At 43.2% G+C, this 18,875-nt stretch overlaps 1 protein-coding gene across 4 annotated transcripts; it reads right to left on the bottom strand.

The window, feature by feature from the left end:
* Nucleotides 1-292: 292 nt before the first annotated feature.
* LOC135509551 (E3 ubiquitin-protein ligase rfwd3.S-like) lies at nucleotides 293-18,527 on the bottom strand. 4 transcript variants are annotated; one of them, XM_064930301.1, is made up of 13 exons: nucleotides 16,493-18,527; nucleotides 16,107-16,357; nucleotides 15,960-16,018; nucleotides 14,546-14,755; nucleotides 14,058-14,149; nucleotides 13,817-13,931; nucleotides 13,347-13,572; nucleotides 13,020-13,170; nucleotides 12,599-12,775; nucleotides 12,053-12,267; nucleotides 5,666-5,883; nucleotides 862-1,041; nucleotides 293-527 (listed from the first exon to the last, which is right to left on the bottom strand). In XM_064930301.1, the coding sequence occupies exons 1-12, from the start codon at nucleotides 16,777-16,779 to the stop codon at nucleotides 898-900; spliced, it is 2,145 nt and encodes a 714-aa protein (XP_064786373.1). In that variant the 5' UTR covers nucleotides 16,780-18,527; the 3' UTR covers nucleotides 293-527; nucleotides 862-897. The 4 variants fall into 4 exon arrangements, with proteins under 4 accessions (XP_064786373.1, XP_064786370.1, XP_064786372.1 ...); XM_064930298.1 differs by having other exon boundaries at nucleotides 293-1,041; nucleotides 16,493-16,843; nucleotides 18,359-18,527; XM_064930300.1 differs by having other exon boundaries at nucleotides 293-1,041; nucleotides 16,493-16,801; nucleotides 18,359-18,527.
* Between the last annotated feature and the right edge of the window lie 348 nt (nucleotides 18,528-18,875).

Below are 18,875 nucleotides of genomic sequence, written 5' to 3'. Positions count from 1 at the left end.
AACACAGTTGAATATAGTTCGGAATCTAAACCACTAATACATTTTCATTAGCCAACTATGAGATAATCTAGCACTTTTCTTTCTATTATTCGACTCCTGTCAGTTATTTTGTTTTTGACAAACCCCTGTACTGTTACGGATATTTTGCCTATGAAAATATAAACTGATTGATTACTGACCTCTAAAATATAGTTCTAGACAGAATACAGAAATGGTTGAAAACATCTGTGAAAAAAATATGGTTTATGAAAATAACGTTAGACATTGAAACTGAAGATGCACAATCACAAGTCAGGATGAAAAATAACCAATGATTTCTATTTTATTACATTACAAATTATACAAACATTTGTTATAAAATACACACTTTCCCCTGTAAATAAAATAAGGAAATAAAAAATGAAACACATCCAGAAGGATTTTTTAAATACATTTTTTTAATGCAGCTGGCTGAGCAGTTGTGCCAATCAGGATCCAGGAAATGTAACAAACCATCGATGTCCTGATTTTCATCCATGGATCCGTCTCTAAAACCAGAGATGGAACACATTTCAAATTTTGTCGACAGCATGGTTAACTGACAACACTAACTGATCGTCACATGCATCAAAAAACAAGAAAGCTAAATATTTTTTTGATAGGATGTTCTCTGATTCTTAATGTAAACATTTAGGGCAGTAGTGTATCTGTACAGGCACTCCAGTTATCAGTTCCTTCATAACACTGCAGCAGTGTGATGGCTCTCCAGTCCCGCTACTGCTATGCAAACCCAATAAAAGTTTATCTGTAGTGACTTTGGGTAAGAAAAGGCTGTACTAAATGGATGCCATTTATATAGTGCAGCAGCCGTGCTACTCATACATGTTCTATGCTGGTGGTGTCCTCCATAATTCCTCCTCATTCCCACTTGTAAATTTTGAGCATCTTCTCAGTGAGAGAGGCCAGGTAACTGCCCTGGTTCACCTCAAATGGACAGATGTCCAACACTGGGAGGTCAGCAGACAACTTCTGAATCAGGGATCCACTCCCTGCATCCCACACCTAGGGAAAAAAGATGACATGATTGGAAACAATGGCTCAATGTGAAGCTCAAGCCAGTTTTATATAATTCAAACTATTCCCCAAATGCCTCAAAACAGAGTCAAGCCTCTCACTTTTATGGACTTCTTTCAACCACAAAACAGTTAAACCATTTGGGAAGAATCAATCTCAACAGTGGAGTAAATTTTAACTGAGCCTAACTTCTAATAATACATCACCCAACCTGGAAAAAGTGCTCGTTTTTGTTGTTGCAGGCTGTCATCTATCCTAGATCAAACAATGGGGTAATACAAAGTAAGGCCGGATGTCACGTAAAATTAAGTGGTCAAAGGTCAAATATGGTTAAAATGGTCATAATGGAAATAGTAATAGATTTAGGGCAAATATCCTGAAATTCTTAACTAAAATTGAGTAGATGATCAAACACTCAATGCATTAAAACAGAAAAGCATGTGGAGACGCCTTCAAATAAGTGGATTCGGATATTTCAGCCACATCCGTTGCAGACAGGTGTACTAAAAAAAAAAATATCGAGCACATAGCCATGCAATCTCCATAGACAAACATTTGCAGTTGAATAGCCTTACTGATGAGCTCAGTGACTTTCAATGTGATACCATCATAGGATGTCACCTTTCCAACAACTCAGTTCATCAAACTTCTGCCCTGCTAGAGCTGCCCTGGACAACTCTAAGTGCTGTTACTGTGAAGTGGAAGAGTCTAGAAGCAACAACTGCTCAAACACTAAGTGGTAGGCCACACAAGCTCACAGAATGGGACCGCCAAGTGCTGAAGCATAAAAATAGTCTGCCCTGAGATGCAACACTCACTACTGTATTCCAAACTGCCTCTGGAAGTAACGTCAGCAAAATAACTGATCGACGGGCGCTTCATGTAATGGGTTTCCATGGCCGTGCAGCCGCACTCAAGCCTAAGATCACCATACGCAATTCCAAGCGTTGGCTGGAGTTGTGTAAAGCTCACCGCCATTGGAATCTGGGGCAGTAGAAACACATTCTCTGGAGTGATGAATCACGTTTCACCATCTGGCAGTCCAAAAGGACAAATCTGGGTTTGAATGCATAGTGCCAACTGTGGAGTTTGGTGGAGGAGGAATAATGGTCTGGGGCTGATTTTCATGTTTCGGGCTAGACCCCTTAGTCTTCACTCTACATCATACAATGACAATCTAGATGATTCTGTGCTTCCAACTTCGTGGCAACATTTTGGGAAAGGCCCTTTCCTGTTTCAATATGATAATGCCCACGTGCACAAAGCGAGGTCCATACAGAAATGGTTTGTCGAGCTCAGTGTGGAAGAACTTGACTGGCCTTCAGAGGTCTGACCTCAACCCCATCAAACACCTTTGGGATGAATTGGAATGCCAACTGCAAGCCAGGCCTAATCGCCCTGACCTCACTAATACTCCTGGCTGAATGGAATTAAGTCCTGCAGCAATTTTTTTATTTCCTCTTTATTTAACCAGGTAGGCAAGTTGAGATCAAGTTCTTATTTACAATTGTGACCTGGCCAAGATAAAGCAAAGCAGTTCGACACTTACAACACAGAGTTGCACATACAGTCAATAATACAGTAGAAAAATAAGTCTATATACAATGGAGGTGAGACAAGGGAGGTAAAGGCAAAAAAACAAACAAAAAAAAGGCCATGGTGGCAAATAAATACAATATAGCAAGTAAAACACTGGAATGGTAGATTTGCAGTGGAAGAATGTGCAAAGTAGAGATAGAAATAATTGGGTGCAAAGGAGCAAAATAACTAAATACAGTAGGGGAAGAGGTAGTTGTTTGGGCTAAATTATAGATGGGCTATGTACAGGTGCAGTGAACTGTTCTGACAGCTGGTGCTTAAAGCTAGTGAGGGAGATAAGTGTTTCCAGTTTCAGAGATTTTTGTAGTTCGTTCCAGTCATTGGCAGCAGAGAACTGGAAGGAGAGGCGGCCAAAGGAGAAATTGGCTTTGGGGGTGACCAGAGATATACCTGCTGGAGCGCGTGCTACAGGTGGGTGCTGCTATGGTGACCAGCGAGTTGAGATAAGGGGGGACTTTACCTAGCAGGGTCTTGTAGATGACCTGGAGCCAGTGGGTTTGGAGACGAGTATGAAGCGAGGGCCAGCCAACGAGAGCGTACGGGTCGCAGTGGTGGGTAGTATATGGGGCTTTGGTGACAAAACAGATGGCACTGATAGTAAACTGGATGCAGTCTGAGTAGAGTTTTGGAAGCTATTTTGAAGATGACATCGCCGAAGTCGAGGATCGGTAGGATGGTCAGTTTTACAAGGGTATGTTTGGCAGCATGAGTGAAGGATGCTTTGTTGCGAAATAGGAAGTCAATTCTAGATTCAACTTTGGATTGGAGATGTTTGATGTGAGTCTGGAAGGAGAGTTTACAGTCTAACCAGACACCTAGATATTTGTAGTTGTCTACATATTCTAAGTCAACCATCCAGAGTAGTGATGCTGGACTGGCGGGCAGGTGCAGGCAGCCATCGGTTGAAGAGCATGCATTTAGTTTTACTTGTATTTAAGAGCAGTTGGAGGCCACAGAAGGAGAGTTGTGTGGCATTGAAGCTCATCTGGAGGGTTGTAAACAGTGTACAAAGAAGGGCCAGAAGTATACAGAATGGTGTCGTCTGCGTAGAGGTGGATCAGAGACTCACCAGCAGCAAGAGCAACATCATTGATGTATACAGAGAAGAGAGTCGGCCCAAGAATTGAACCCTGTGGCACCCCCATAGAGGTTCAATGTTCCAACATCTAGTGGAAAGCCTTCCCAGAAGAGTGGAGGCAGTTATAGCAGCAAAGGGGGGGACCAACTCCATATTAATACCAATGATTTCAGATTGAGATGTTCCATAAGCAAGCGTCCACATACTTTTGGCCAAACAACAAATAGCCCAAATTTTACAAACACACAAAAAACATCTCTCTAATGTTGTGCACAAATTTGTTTACGTCTCTGATAGTGAGCATTTCTCCTTTACCAATACAATCAATCCACCTGACAGGTGTGGCATATCATGAAGCTAATTAAACAGCATGTTCATTACACAGGTGCACGCACCGTGTACTGGGGACAATAAAATGCCACTAAAATGTACAGTTTTGGAACTAAACACAATACCACAGATGTTTCAAGTTGAGGTAGAGTGCAATTGTCATGGTGACTGCAGGAATGTTCATCAGAGCGGTTGCCAAATAATTTTACGTTAATTTCTCTATCATAAGCCACATCCAACGTCGTTTTAGAGAATTTGGAAGTACGTCCAACCGGCCTCACAACCGCAGACCAGGTGTATGGCGTCGTGCAGGCGAGCAGTTTGATGTCAACGTTGTGAACAGAGTGCACCATGATGGCGGTGGGGTTATGGTATGGGCAGGCACAAGCTACGGACAACAGACAGAGATACTGTGACGAGATCCTGAGGCCCATTGTTGTGCCATTCATCCGCAGCTATCACTTCATGTTTCAGCATGGCCCCATGTCACAAGGATCTATACATAATTCCTGGAAGCTGAAAATGTCCCAGTTCTTCTATGGCCTGCATACTCACCAGACATGACAGCCATTGAGCATGCTTGGAGATGCTCTGGATTAATAGCGTGTTCCAGTTCAAGCCAAATTCAGCAACTTCGCACAGCCATTGAAGAGGAGTGGGACAACATTAAAGGCCACAATCAAAAGCCTGATCAACTCTATGCGAAGGACATGTGTCACACTGCATGAAGCAAATGCTGGTCAAACCAGATACTAACTGGTTCTGATCCACGACCTTACCTTTTAGTTGTTTTAAGTATATGTGACCAACATATGCATATTTGTACTCCCAGTCATGTGAAATCCATAGATGAAGGCCTAATGCATTTATTTAAATTGACTGAGTTCTTTATATGACCTAAAAAATATATTTAAAAAAAAAAATTGGGGGAAATTGTTGCGTTTATATTAGTTTCCTGTAATTGAACATTCAGATGTGTTCAGTTACAGTTGGTCTGTAGTGCCACTTAAGACCAATCTCAAATGATGTAGAGCCTCTCAGAAAACTGCAGGAGAACCCATTGACCCAGGAGAATATTACCTCGTAAGATTCAGACTTTCTGGGCCAGAGAAATTGAAACTATAATGTTAATTTTAAGTGGAAAAAAGTACAAGCAGACAAAAAGGATGGATGGTCGCAGATCCTATCCAAATGTACTGAGCAAGTCAATACAAACTTAAATCATACTTTAAATCTTAAATACATAGACTATGGAATAAACATATTTATAGTTGCTTTTGGTGTAATTATTATCTTCAAAGCCATGCATATAAACAGATAAAGCATACAGCATGTTCCATCATATTGGTAAAACTTGGGCATTAGCAAACCAAAATAATTCTCCGACAGTATAGATTCCCACTAACTACTCAGAGAGACACTTCTGAACAATAAGCACATCCTCTTGTGAGGATCAGACATTCTGGGGCAGAGATATTGGAACTGAGGGGTCATGTGTAAATGCAGTCAAAGTTGACATTTTCTGGGGTAATGATGAATTTCAACCATATTAACTGAATAAAGTAAAAATACACACACAAAATTGCATCCATGCCAGTGGCTCACCATGATGGAGTTGGTGGCCTCGTCCCCGGCACACACCAGAGTGGAGCCCTCCCCGGCCGGGCTTCTGAACACGGCATTCTTGGTGAGCAGCTTGCAGGAGGAGCCAGCACTGAATGTCTGGACTGGGTAGCAGGAACACGAGGGTTCCCGAGCCGCGTCCTGCTGGGGGGTCCTGTTCAGCTCCATCAGAACACAGCGCAGCGATGGCTTGGAGCGCCCTGGACGGGATCAAACACAGAGACTGTCAGTCTAAATACGAGAGCTGGTGGTCACCTACCCTGGTCCCGGAGAGCTAAATGGGGAGTATAGGCTTTTGTTACAGCCCAGCACAAGCTAAAACAAAACACCTGCTTTGGAATATAAGAATTAATCCAGCAAACAGAGAGATGCCAGGACAACAAAGACCCAGGACTAAGTAAAAAGCAGAAAAAAATGCCTATACATCTTATTACATTTACAGTACCAGTCTAAAGTTTGGTCATTCAAGGGTTTTTCTTTATTTTTACTATTTTCTTCATTGTAGAATAATAGTGAAAGACATTAAAACTATGAAATAACATACAGAATCATGTAGTAACCAACCAAACAAAAAAAGCTATTTTATATTTGAGATTCTTCAAAGTAGCCACCCCTTGCCTTGGCGACAGCTTTGCACACTCTTGGCATTCACTCAACCAGCTTCACCTGGAATGCTTTTCCAACAGTCTTGAATGAGTTCCCACATATGCTGAGCACTTGTTGGCTGATTTTCCTTCACTATGCAGTCCAACTCATCCCAAACCATCTCAATTGGATGATTGTGGAGGCCAGGTCATCTGATGCAGCACTCCATCACTCTCCTCCTTGGTCAAATAGCCCTTACACAGCCTGGAGATGTGTTGGGTCATTATCCTGTTGAAAAACAAATGATAGTTCTAAGCCCAAACCAGATGGGACGGCGTATTGCTGCAGAATGCTGTGGTAGCCATGCTGGTTAAGTGTGCCTTGAATTCTGTATAAATCACAGACACCTTCACCAGCAAAGTACCCCCACACCAACATGCATCACGGTGGGAACCACACATGCAGAGGCCATCTGTTCACTTACTCTGCGTCTCACAAAGGCACGGTGGTTGGAACAAAAAAAATCTCAAATTTGGACTTATCAGACCAAAAAGGACACATTTCCACCGGTCTAATGTCCATTACTTGTGTTTCTTGGCCCAAGCAAGTCTCTCCTTCTTATTGGTGTCCTTTAGTAGTGGTTCCTTGGCGCAATTGGACTATGAAGGCCTGATTCACGCAGCCTCCACTGAACAGTTGATGTTGAGATGCGTCTTAACTGAACTCTGAAGCATTTATTTGGGCTGCAATTTCTGAGGCGTGTAACTCTGATGAACTCATCTTCCTTCAAGATTGTTGAAAAAGCATTCCAGGTGAAGCAGATTGAGTGAATGCCAAGAGTGTGCAGAGCTGTCATCAAGCGTCTGTCGCCGCACAAGGCTAGGAGCTGAGAAGCGGCTATCGGATTGGAAAACATGATGCACAGTGGGCCGTGGGAAAATCTACGTTCTACATAACGCCTACTGGTCGTTTCACACCTGTGCTGAAATATCTCTAAAAACCGTAATCATGTATCCGTTACTGTGCCTGCTCTTTACTCAATGCCATCCTGGATTTAATAGGCTGAATGATCAATGGGTGAGTGAATTATCGTCGCCTTATGCCCTACAATTTGCAAACACCCCGACGAGACCATCATCTCAATACCACCAGGAACTTGGTCGCTCTCTGCAATTGCAACATTCTCAAAACGCAACTGGACCTACACTTGATGGCATACCTCCAAAATCTCAAACTATCGAATGACTTTTTTCCTGTGTCGAAAGACTCAGTGTTATTGACAATGGTGCTGGCTCCGCAAAGTCCTCACCCATTGGGCAACTGAGATATGTTATTATGCTTTTATTGTTGATCTCTGGTAACGTGCAACCAAACCCTGGGCCGGTAGATACCATACAATCTCTACCGACTCCCTATGATTTTAAAAACAGAGCAGGTTTTGGCCTCTTGCATGTTAATGTCAGAAGTCTAGTTCCAAAAATAGATTTGAACATGGGCGAAAACGACAAATGCAGACAATGTTTTTATCAGAAACTTGGCTCAAGAAATCCATGTCAAATAACTTGATTTCTACTGATGGGTACACGGTTTTTAGAGCTGATTGGATAAGTAAAGGAAGAGGTGTTTCAATTTATGTTAATCTGAGTTCAACACCTCTGAAATTCACTCGATTTCCAAAGGTAAAACATTTTGAATTGCTTGCGGTTAAAGTGAAAGTATATAAGGACTCACACATCACTGTAGTCGGCTGCTACAGATCGCCCTCGGGAGATGCACTTAACTCTTTCTGATGTCCTGCACTTGCAAAATGACCCCAAATTCATTCTTTTAGAATATTTGAACTAGGACATGCTTACATCTGTATTGGACTATTTTAAAGAACTGTGTTACTCCCTGAATCTCACTCAATTAATTAATGTGCCAAAAAGACCAAATCCCAGAACACCTAACAAATCAACTCTATTGGACATTATTCTAATGAATACCCCTCACAAATACACATCTGGGATATTCTGTAATGATGTCAGTGATCACTGTGCATATTGCTTGTGTTAGAAATACAAAAGAAATAACCAAAGCCAAACCCTGTTATATTTTTCAAATACATTATAGACAGTTTGATGAGCAAGCACTCCTTATGATCTGTACCATAATATTGACAGAGTACGTCTGACTCCTGATGTTGACACTGCCTGGGACTATTTTTATATGAAATTTGTGTCCATTTGTGATAAGCATGCCCATGTGAAGAAATTTAGAATGAGTGGAAGGGCCAATACCTGGTTTTCAGATAACTTGGCAGAATTAATTAGAAAGAGAAATATATACAGTTGAAGTCGGAAGTTTACATACACCTTAGCCAAATACGTTTAAACTCAGTTTTTCACAATTTACATTTAACTGACATTTAATCCAACCAAAAATTCCCTGTTTTAGGTCAGTTAGGATCACCACTTCATTTTAAGAATGTGAAATGTCAGGATAATAGTAGAGTGATTTATTTCAGCTTTTATTTCTTTCATCACATTCCCAGTGGGTCAGAATTTTTCATACACTCAATTAGTATTTGGTAGCATTGCCTTTAAATTGTTTAACTTGGGTCAAACATTTCAGGTAGCCTTCCACAAGCTCCCCACCATAAGTTGGGTGAATTTTGGCCCATTCCTCCTGACAGAGCGAGCTGGTGTAACTGAGTCAGGTTAGTAGGCCACCTTGCTCGCACACACTTTCAGTTCTGCACACAAATTTTCTATAGGATTGAGGTCAGGGCTTTGTGATGGCAACTCCAATACCTTAACTTTGTTATCCTTAAGCCATTTTGCCACAACTTTGGAAGTATGCTTGTGGTCATTGTCCATTTGGAAGACCCATTTGCAACCAAGTTTTAACTTTCTGACTGATGCCTTGAGATGTTGCTTCAATATATCCACATAATTTCCATCCTTTTGATGCCATTCATTTTGTGAAGTGCACCAGTCCCTCCTGCAGCAAAGCACCCCCACAACATGATGCTGCCACTCCCGTGCTTCACGGTTGGGATGGTATTCTTCAGCTTGGAAGCCTCCCCCTTTTTCCTCCAAACATAATGGTAATTATGGCCAAACAGTTCTATTTTTGTTTCATCAGACCTGAGGACATTGCTCCAAAAAGTACAATCTTTGTCCCTATGTAGAATTGCAAACCGTAGTCTGGCTTTTTTTTAATGGCAGGTTTGGAGCAGTGGCTTCTTCCTTGCCGAGCGGCCTTTCAGGTTATGTCGATATTGGACTCATTTTACTGGGGATGTAGATACTTTTGTACCCATTTCCTCCAGCATCTTCACAAGGCCCTTTGCTGTTGTTCTGTGATTGATTTGCACTTTTCACACCAAAGTACATTAATCTCTAGGAGACAGAACGCATCTCCTTCCTGAGCGGTATGATGGCTGTGTGGTCCCATGGTGTTTATACTTGGGTACTACTGTTTGTACAGATGAACGTGGTACCTTCAGGCGTTTGGAAATTACTCCCAAGGATGAACCAGACTTGGAGGTCTACAATTTGTTTTCTGAAGTCTTGGCTGATTTCTTTTGATTTTCCTATGATGTCAAGCAAAGAGGCACTGAGTTTGAAGTTAGGCCTTGAAATACATCCACAGGTACACCACCAATTGACTCAAATTATGTCAAATTAGCCTGTCAGAATCTTCTAAAGCCATGACATCATTTTCTGGAATTTTCCAAGCTGTTTAAAAGGCACAGTCAACTTAATGTAAACTTCTGACCCACTAGAATTGTGATACAGTGGATTATAAGTGAAACAATCTGTCTATAACTCTGTTTGTGGATTTATCAAAGGCCTTTGATTCAGTTAACCACGAATTGTTGCTAGCTAGACTCAAAAACATTGGTCTCAGTGAAGGGGCAGCAAATATGCAGATGAAACAGTCATATATTCATGTGCTCCTTCTCTGGTTCAGGCTGTTGAAGAACTCCAGACTGCTTTTGTCACTGCAGGCCTGTTAATGTTCTCAAACTGGTCTTGAATGTACAAAAAACTAAATTCATGACCTTTACCAGAGCTAGAACTCTGCCAGAGAAGGTTAGCATTGTCACATCTGGTGGCTTAACCACTGAAAATGTGTCACCCTACAAACACTTAGGTATTTGGTTGATGACAAGTTGTCCTTTAAAGTTCATGTGGATAATCTTGTGACAAAGCTCCAAAGTAGTTTTTATTTTCGTAATAAGGATTGCTTCCCGCTTATGGCTAGAAAGAATCTTGTTCAGGCCACTTCTCTCTGTAATTGATTATGGTGACTTGTATATGCATGCAGCCTCCACTGTCTTACAGAGACTGGACACTTTTTATCATGCATCTTATCACTTTATTACAAAATGCCAAGTCACTCACCCACCATTGCACCTTGCACCAAATGGTAGGTCGGACCTCAATTTATATGCACAGAAAAACACATTTTTATCTGCTCATCTACAAAGCCTTTTTGGGTAAACTCCCTCTTTACCTCTGTAGTCTGGTCTCCTACACCACCAGCAGTCACCATACCCAGTCTGCTAGGTGGTTGCTACTTAAATCCCCAGGACATTCACAGTATTAGACAAGACTGCCTTCTCTTCTTGTGCACCAGAGGCATCGAATAGTCTACAATCCACGCTTCATCTAGATTTGTTAGTGACCCTGAATGAATTTAAAATATTGATTAAAGACTGTTACAGAGGAGTGTAAATGTTTTTTTTAGGCTGGATCATGTATGTTTTAAATTATGTAAATTTAAATTAATTGTTGCTGCCTTCTTGGCCAGGTATCTCTTGAAAAAGAGACTATGGGTCTCAATGGGCTTCTCCGGGTAAAAAATATATATATCACACTACCGTTCAAAAGTTTGGGGTCACATAGAAATGTCCTTTTTTTTTTTTTTTTTTTTCAAAAACAAGTCTATTAAAATAATATACAATTGATCAGACATATGCACAAGGGCCTCCCACTCCTCTTTCTATTCTGGCTAGAGCCAGTTTGCGCTGTTCTGTGAAGGGAGTAGTACACAGAGTTGTATGAGAGTTTCTTGGCAATTTCTCGCATGGACTAGCCTTTATTTATCATAAGAATAGCCTGACGAGTTTCAGAAGAAAGTTCAGTTTCTGGCCATTTTGAGCCTGTAATTGAACCCACAAATGCTGAGGATCCAGATACTCAACTAGTCTAAAGAAAGACAGTTTTATTGCTTCTTTAATCCGGACAACAGTTCAGCTGTGCTAACATAATTGCCAAAGGGTTTTCTAATGATCAATTAGCCTTTTAAAATTATAAACTTCGGATTAGCTAACACAACATGCCATTGGAAAACAGGAGTGATGGTTGCTGATAATGCGCCTCTGTATGCCTATGTAGATATTCCATTTTTTTTAAACAGCTGCAACAGTCATTTCAACATTAATGTCTACACTGTATTTCTGATCAATTTGATGTTATTTTAAAATGGACAAACAAATATATATAATTTGCTTTTTTTCCCCGAAAACAAGGACATTTCTAAATGACCCCAAACTTTTGAACGGTAGTGTATAGACACACACATTTATTTAGGCCCTTCATTGCGAGTTCAAACCCCCAAGCTGACACAGTACAAATCTGTCGTTCTGCCCCTGAACAGGCAGTTAACCCACTGTTCCCAGGCAGTCATTGAAAATAAGAATTTGTTCTTAACTGACTTGCCTGGTTAAATAAAGGTCAAATAAAAAAATAAAAATTGCCCCTCATAGTCCTCCCAAGGATGGTATAGTCTCACCTGGTCTGTAGGTGACCAAACAGTGTCTGCTCTCTGGCTGCACCTGGATGTCTGTGCAGCCTCCTGTCTCCAGGGGCAACATGTGGGGTCTGTAGGTGGTCCCATCTACTTGCTCCCAGAAGCAGCCCCCATCCAGAGAGCCTGCGATCAGGCCACCACATGGGAACGAGCTGGAGGCGGCGCAAGGCACATAGGACAGGGATGCCACAGGACACCTGGGAGAAGCCAGAGGTCACGGTTGGTGCCTGGGGTTTTAAAAATCACACTGCATACTAAAATTGTATAACATATTATAATATATTACACTATGTGAATTACATTTCACACACACCATATAAATTCATATTCATTCCACCATCTTTGAAAATGAGTAACAAAACAAATAAAATACCAAATCTAAGCCCAGAAATGTACCTGGTCAGATCCTGTTGTGAAGAAGGTAAAACTCTGGGCCCTACCTAGGTTATATTGACAGGTGTAGTTTAAACTGTGGTGTCGAATACAGACTAGATTACCTTTGCCCGCTGGCCTGGCTGTCAGACTGACCTGGAACGTAGTGGCTGTAGCTCCTGGACATGTGTGCTGGTGTCCCTGGTGTCATACACCATCACGGAGCCATTACTGAGACCAGCGTACACATAGTTGTTGTTGTCCAGGCACCAGCAGCAGCTCCACACTGGTTTGCCTGTTTTGTAGGTCTGCACCACTGTGTTGGTCATTAGACTGCAGGAGAATAATGGTACAGTTAGGATATTAGATTTAGAAGGGAAAATACTGTCCTTATTAACAATCAAGGGTTTTGTTATCAATATTAGGTCTGAATGGTTCTTGCAATTCAGAAAAGTTCAATGTTCTTCTCCATCATAGCCTGGGGCTATGAAGTCAACGCCATTCTGGAACACACTGTCCTGATAAATCTCTCTGCGAAGACACAGACTCTCTGCTTAGAAGCAGACTATCTGGTTACCTGGTGAGTTTTATGGTGTTGTCCAGGGCAGCGGAGAGCAGGAGGCTGTCGGCCTGTCTGTTGAAGGCCAGGCCTCTGATCTGTTTGACATGGATGGGAATGTACTGGCAGGCCTTCAGATTCAACGTGCTCACCTTCTTCACCCCGCAGCCTGGCAGGTAGACACAGAGGGAGGAGGGGGAAGAGAGAGCAAAGGTGGAGAAATTATTCCAAGAGGTAACAAATACTTCCCTTTGATATTTTCACATCTATACAATCTGTGCAATAAAACAAATGTTCACAGCTATTTTGTACTGAAAGCATATCAAAGCTTATCAAAGGTCTTACCAGGCACCAGGCTAGTGTGTGGGGAGGGCTGAGAGGCCAGCAGGCAGCTGAGGGGTTCACAGTATGACAGCACCCTGCATCCCCCCACCTGGGACACCAGCACGGCCTTGGAAAAGACATAGTGGCCCCCCTGGGTGCTGTCCTGTCTCTGAAAGAGTCCAGAGAGAGATGCCGCTGAGCTCTGTGAGGGCCCACAGCCAGGCTGGGCCATCAGAGTCTTCAGCTCCTGACAGAGGTAGAAGGAAGAAGAAGAAAAAAGTGACCCACCTGCACTGTTCAATACCAATGGAAGTCAAGTCAAGAATAGCAGATACAGTATGTGATCAGAAAAACATTGAAAGTCAGCATACAATCATCATAGTGGATTTAGGGGTAGATTCATCTCAATGATTAGGGCTCGGTATTCTAGTCCACCTGATAAATGGATGGGAGACTGGGGGATGACCGGTAAAGCAATGGGAATAAAGTACCTGTAGCTGCTTGTGCAGTTCCCCACATTCGTCTGTCATCACCTGCAGTTGTCGTCGGCACTGTGCTGACTCCAGTTCAGCCTTTCTACGCAGTGAATGCTCTTGCTCCAGTGACCTGCACACAACACATTCAGACTCACTCACTCTCAACAGCTCCCTCGCTACAGTAGTGAATCAGGTCAGATTCATGCCAATATCAGCAGTTCAGAAAATAAACTAAAGATGTGAGCAGCTACTTCACCTCTTCATACTCTCCTGCTCGGTGTTGTCCAGAGCCCTCAGCTTGCGTGCGTACAGGAGGACGATATCGGTGCGCTTGGTCTTCTTGTTGCACTGCAGACATACAGCAGAAGATCATTACAAGAGCCAGACAGAGTCTGATGGGACGCCTTCACGTCACTGTCTGCGTATTAAATCAATTGTTTTTGGGGGGTCATATTTTATGGTGGTATTTTCTCAGATGTAAGTAATTCAGAGGGGATTTAAGTTTCGACTCATTTTTGAATGCTTGAGGAAGCTGCGCCTCCAGCACAGATTCCACCTGGTGCCAGTCACTACAGTGGAAGTAGGAGCTCGTTTTTTTCCACTTAGGATGGAATAGATTCTCCTTTCTTTCAAATGCTGAGTGCAGACCTTTTCAATTTTCCTGTTCATAGTTGAACCAGGAGTAATTCCAGTCCTCTCCCCCCACACATACCAAGGTTGACAGACAGACATGAAGACACCGACCTGGGGACACCTGGCTCCCTGGCCCTGGCCCTTCACCCAGCGGGCGATGCAGGTGGAGCCAAAGAGATGTCCGCAGCGCAGGGTGGCCAGGCGATGCTCCCCTGACGTGGTCCAGGGCTCAAAGCAGATGGAGCAGGTCTCCCCTTCCCCCTCATCCCCCTGGGACAATCGAAGGGCCGGTGCACTGGAGGCTAGTGGGTCTGATACAACCTAGAGGGGACAGAGAGATGATGCATGACATTTCTGACAGTGCATGGGAATAAATAAAAATGGCACACAATGCTACTAGAGAAACTGCACTAATGAGCTAATCATCACCAGCACTGCAGTGCATCTCCTCCTCATGGACTGCACCAGATTTACCAGTTCTTGCTGTGAGATGTTACCCCACTCTTCCACCAAGGCACCTGCAAGTTCCCTGACATTTCTGATCCAACAGGTCCCAGACGTGCTCAATGGTATTGAGATCCGGCCTCTTCGCTGGTCATGGCAGAACACTGACATTCTTATCTTGCAGGAAATCTCACAGCAGCAGTATGGCTGGTGGATCATGTACTCCCACTCCAGAGTACAGGCCTCAGTGTAATGCTCATTCCTTCAATGATAAATCGCGAATCCAACCATCAACCCTGGAGAGACAAAACCGCAACTCGCCAGTGAAGAACAGTGGTCCAGCAACGGTGGGTTTGTGCCCATATGCGACGCTGTTGCTGATGATATCTGGTGAGGACCTGCCTTACAGCAGGCCTACAAGCCCTCAGTCCAGCCTCTCTCTGCCTATTGCAGACAGTCTGAGCACTGATGGAGGGATTGTGCAGCCTGGTGTAACTCAGGCAGTTGTTGTTGCCATCCTGTACCTGTCCCGCAGGTGGGATGTTCGGATGTACCAATCCTGTGTAGGTGTTGTTACACGAGGTCTGCCACTGCGAGGACAATCAGCTGTCCGTCCTGTCTCCCTGTAGCGCTGTCTTATGCGTCTCACAGTACGGACATTGCAATTTATTGCCCTGGCCACATCTGCAGTCCTCATGCCTCCTTGCAGCATGCCAAAGGCACGTTCACGCAGATGAGCAGGGACCCTGGGCATCTTTCTTTTGGTGTTTTTCAGAGTCACTAGAAAGGTCTCTTTAGTGTCCTACGTTTTCATAACAGTGACCTTAATTGCCTACCGTCTGTAAGCTGTTAGTGTTAACAACCGTTCCACAGGTGCATGGTCATTAATTGTTTATGGTTCATTGAACAAGCATGGACACAGTATTTAAACCCTTTACAGTGAAGATCTGTGAAGTTGTTTGGATTTTTACGAATTATCTTTGAAAGACAGGGTCCTGAAAAAAATATGTTTATTTTTTGCTTATTTTAGTATGCCCATCCAAGAGTGTAGGCCAATCACTGGCAATGAATGTGGTCTTACCTCAGGATTCACTTGATTTCCAGTCACGGTCCTCGCAGCCTCTGTGGTTGCATTAGAATCTATACACAGGATGGCATGGTGAGATTCACTCTTTATAGGTTACAGTAGAAAATGGCTATGTATTGATCAGACTTGAGGTTGGTTTACCTGAAGAATAAAGGCCTTCGGGTGGCGTGACTGCAACTGGAAGGTTTGGATGAGGGTTGGAGGGAACGGCCGAGTTGGGAGGCTCTGCTGCTGGCCCCGGGGGATCTGCTTCATCCTCCGACTCGCTCAGCTCCGTCGTACTCCCAGAGTCGCCCTCGGCCTGGTTGGCTGCAGGGACTCGCAGTAGGAAATCCAGGAAGCTGCTAGCACGAGCAGCGGTCTGGGTGGAGGAGTGCTCCCTGAGGCCTGGCCTTGAACCACACAGAAACAATACAGGTACAATCAATAGGTATAACATGGGGTGAAATAGGTACTCGATGAAGCATACAATTATGTCTCCAGTATGGATACTCAGTTTAGAGGGAATCCAGTCCAACCATAACTACCTGGCTCTCCGATGCCTCAGGGTGGCTGCTGTGGTGACCCTGGGCTCAATAGGACCCTCCCTTCTGATCCTGGACCCAACTTGCCCCTCCACTCTGGCTCTGTTCTGACTGAACGCCCAGGTGTTTGGGAGCCGTGGTGGGTCACAGGGAGCTGCATGGGCCTCGTCCTCTGTTTCACTGCCAGAGTCAGGGATGACGATAGGGAGATCTACCTGGTCTGCCACAACATCTGGCTCTGGTTCCCTACTGGGGCCCCCCAGCTGCAAGTCCACCTCCATCACCTCCATCTCACAACATATGGGTGGGCGGCTAAAAATGAATTGCCTTCAATAGGCAGGATAATCCAACTGCCTGATATGTTTACAAATTAGTTCCCTCTTGACTTCAGTGTTCTCAGACACTAGTGTAGCCAACGGTCTTAATTGCAAGCAAACGTGAGTACAGTGAACCAATTCTGACTGAAGCCACAAAGGGTGACAACAAAAATCAGGTTATGTAACTTGCATGCAATGCTAACTGTTGCTATAAATGCCTCATGGCTTAGTTTAACTGTCGTACCCCCATCAGAACCCAAAATACAAGAATGTTTTACTCCAATGTTTGTAAACAAACTTCATAGCCTCATAACAAGGTTAAAACATCCATAACTCAGTCTATGAATTTGAGCGTGATGACTGTTGACCAAAACAGTGGGAGGGGGGGGCCTCGCTTTGTTATTGTTAGAAAATGCAGGTTGGCCGTTTTAAGGAAAAAGTTAGGTAACAATAGACATAGCGAACTGGTAGCTAACAATTCTAACGTTAGTCACGTGCGACTGCTAACTACGTAGCTAGTTACCGTGCCATAGCCGGCTGCCCGCAGCACAGGCTGAGCGAAACAAGACTCCGAACAGGATTACGGATGTGCAGGTTTTGGAACTGGCAAGTAGCCAACGTTACATTGAGAGACTAGCTGAAGTCAACTCCATGGTGAACGAAGTTTACATTGGTGGAAGCCAAAGCAAAGGCCGCTCGGCTCGCTAGCTACAGTAACGTTGACTACTCGAAGCAGCAAAAGCTAAAGTACATGAACAACTTGATTATTTGGTGACAGTCTCGAATGTGATCAATGGAATAACGCCATCACGTGGTTTTCATAACTATATACGTTTTTTTGGAAATAACCTAAATGAGCTAGAATGGTAACGTTAGCTAGCTAGTTCACCGCAGATCAGTCTCTGCTGCTGGCAGTGTTGCCAAATATTTGTATAACTAAACCATCCATTGCTTCTTCTTAGGTAAGGTTTATCGGCGGTTGTAAGCCATAGTGCACATTACATTACCGACACATACTGTACCGGAGTGTGGGCCAGAGACAGGGAGAAGCTAAATCCTACATACCAGTCTAGTTGCTCTTAAAAAAATATAACATGAGACGATATCTAATTACGTTCTACAATATACTATTTAATTGGCTGTGTCTTCTTCTCACTCATTAGACCTCAGCCTCTTTTTCCCTCTGATATTACCCACACTGTAGCTATACATGGGCCACGGTCTCTGCTTTCTGGCAATAATCACACTTTCCTGTTGGATCCTTTCCTATCACATGTAAAGTCGTATTTAACCGGTTGTGTCCCACCCGTAATCTTGTAAAAAATAAAAAAAAAAAAAAGCCCCTTCTGTCACATCCTCTCGTCCTCCCCGACTTCTCTGTACCGAAAATAAATACATGTCTACCCTTAGTATCTCTATTCCACTGCTCCTGCCATCTCTGCACCATCACTGTCCATTTCAGGCTTTTGCCTTGCTCATTGAAACTACAACATCAATATCCCTATTTAAATTAGTTGCATGGGCAGTGTTGCATCTCACATCTACTTCTTACCTTGAAAAATTGCGTGTGACCCAAACTATCCTTGCCAGTGTAAAACTTCGTGGGTTACCATGAAAATAGTTCAACTACATTGCTTTTAATTTCAACGGTAAAACATTTGGTGTAATAATCTGATCGCAGTCATAGTTAATTTGCTATCCCCATTGTCTATTTTTTTTTCTTCTTCTGTGGGTTATATGGCGGACTACAACCCAAAAAGTGAATTGCCGCCACCAACTGGACGGATTGAAAAAGTAAAACCAGTTAAATTAAAGGGTAGTCCATATGTGATAGGGAAACAAATTTAATCGACCCAAATTAAAAGAGTCCGTACATTGACCAAAACAAAACTCCCACTTCTTCCATCTTTCAATTCTCCACATCTCCCTTCTCATACTCTAGGGCCTGAGAGGGTGGTATGGTTTGTGACAATGTTCCATGCCAGGGTTTTTTTAATTAATTTATTTCACCTTTATTTAACCAGGTAGGCAAGTTGAGAACAAGTTCTCATTTACCACTGTGACTTGGC

Source organism: Oncorhynchus masou, chromosome 22 (genome assembly GCF_036934945.1).
Source record: "Oncorhynchus masou masou isolate Uvic2021 chromosome 22, UVic_Omas_1.1, whole genome shotgun sequence".
NCBI lineage: Eukaryota > Metazoa > Chordata > Actinopteri > Salmoniformes > Salmonidae > Oncorhynchus > Oncorhynchus masou.
Note: the sequence above shows the minus strand (reverse complement) of the source record. Positions and strands in the feature narration are given on the sequence as shown.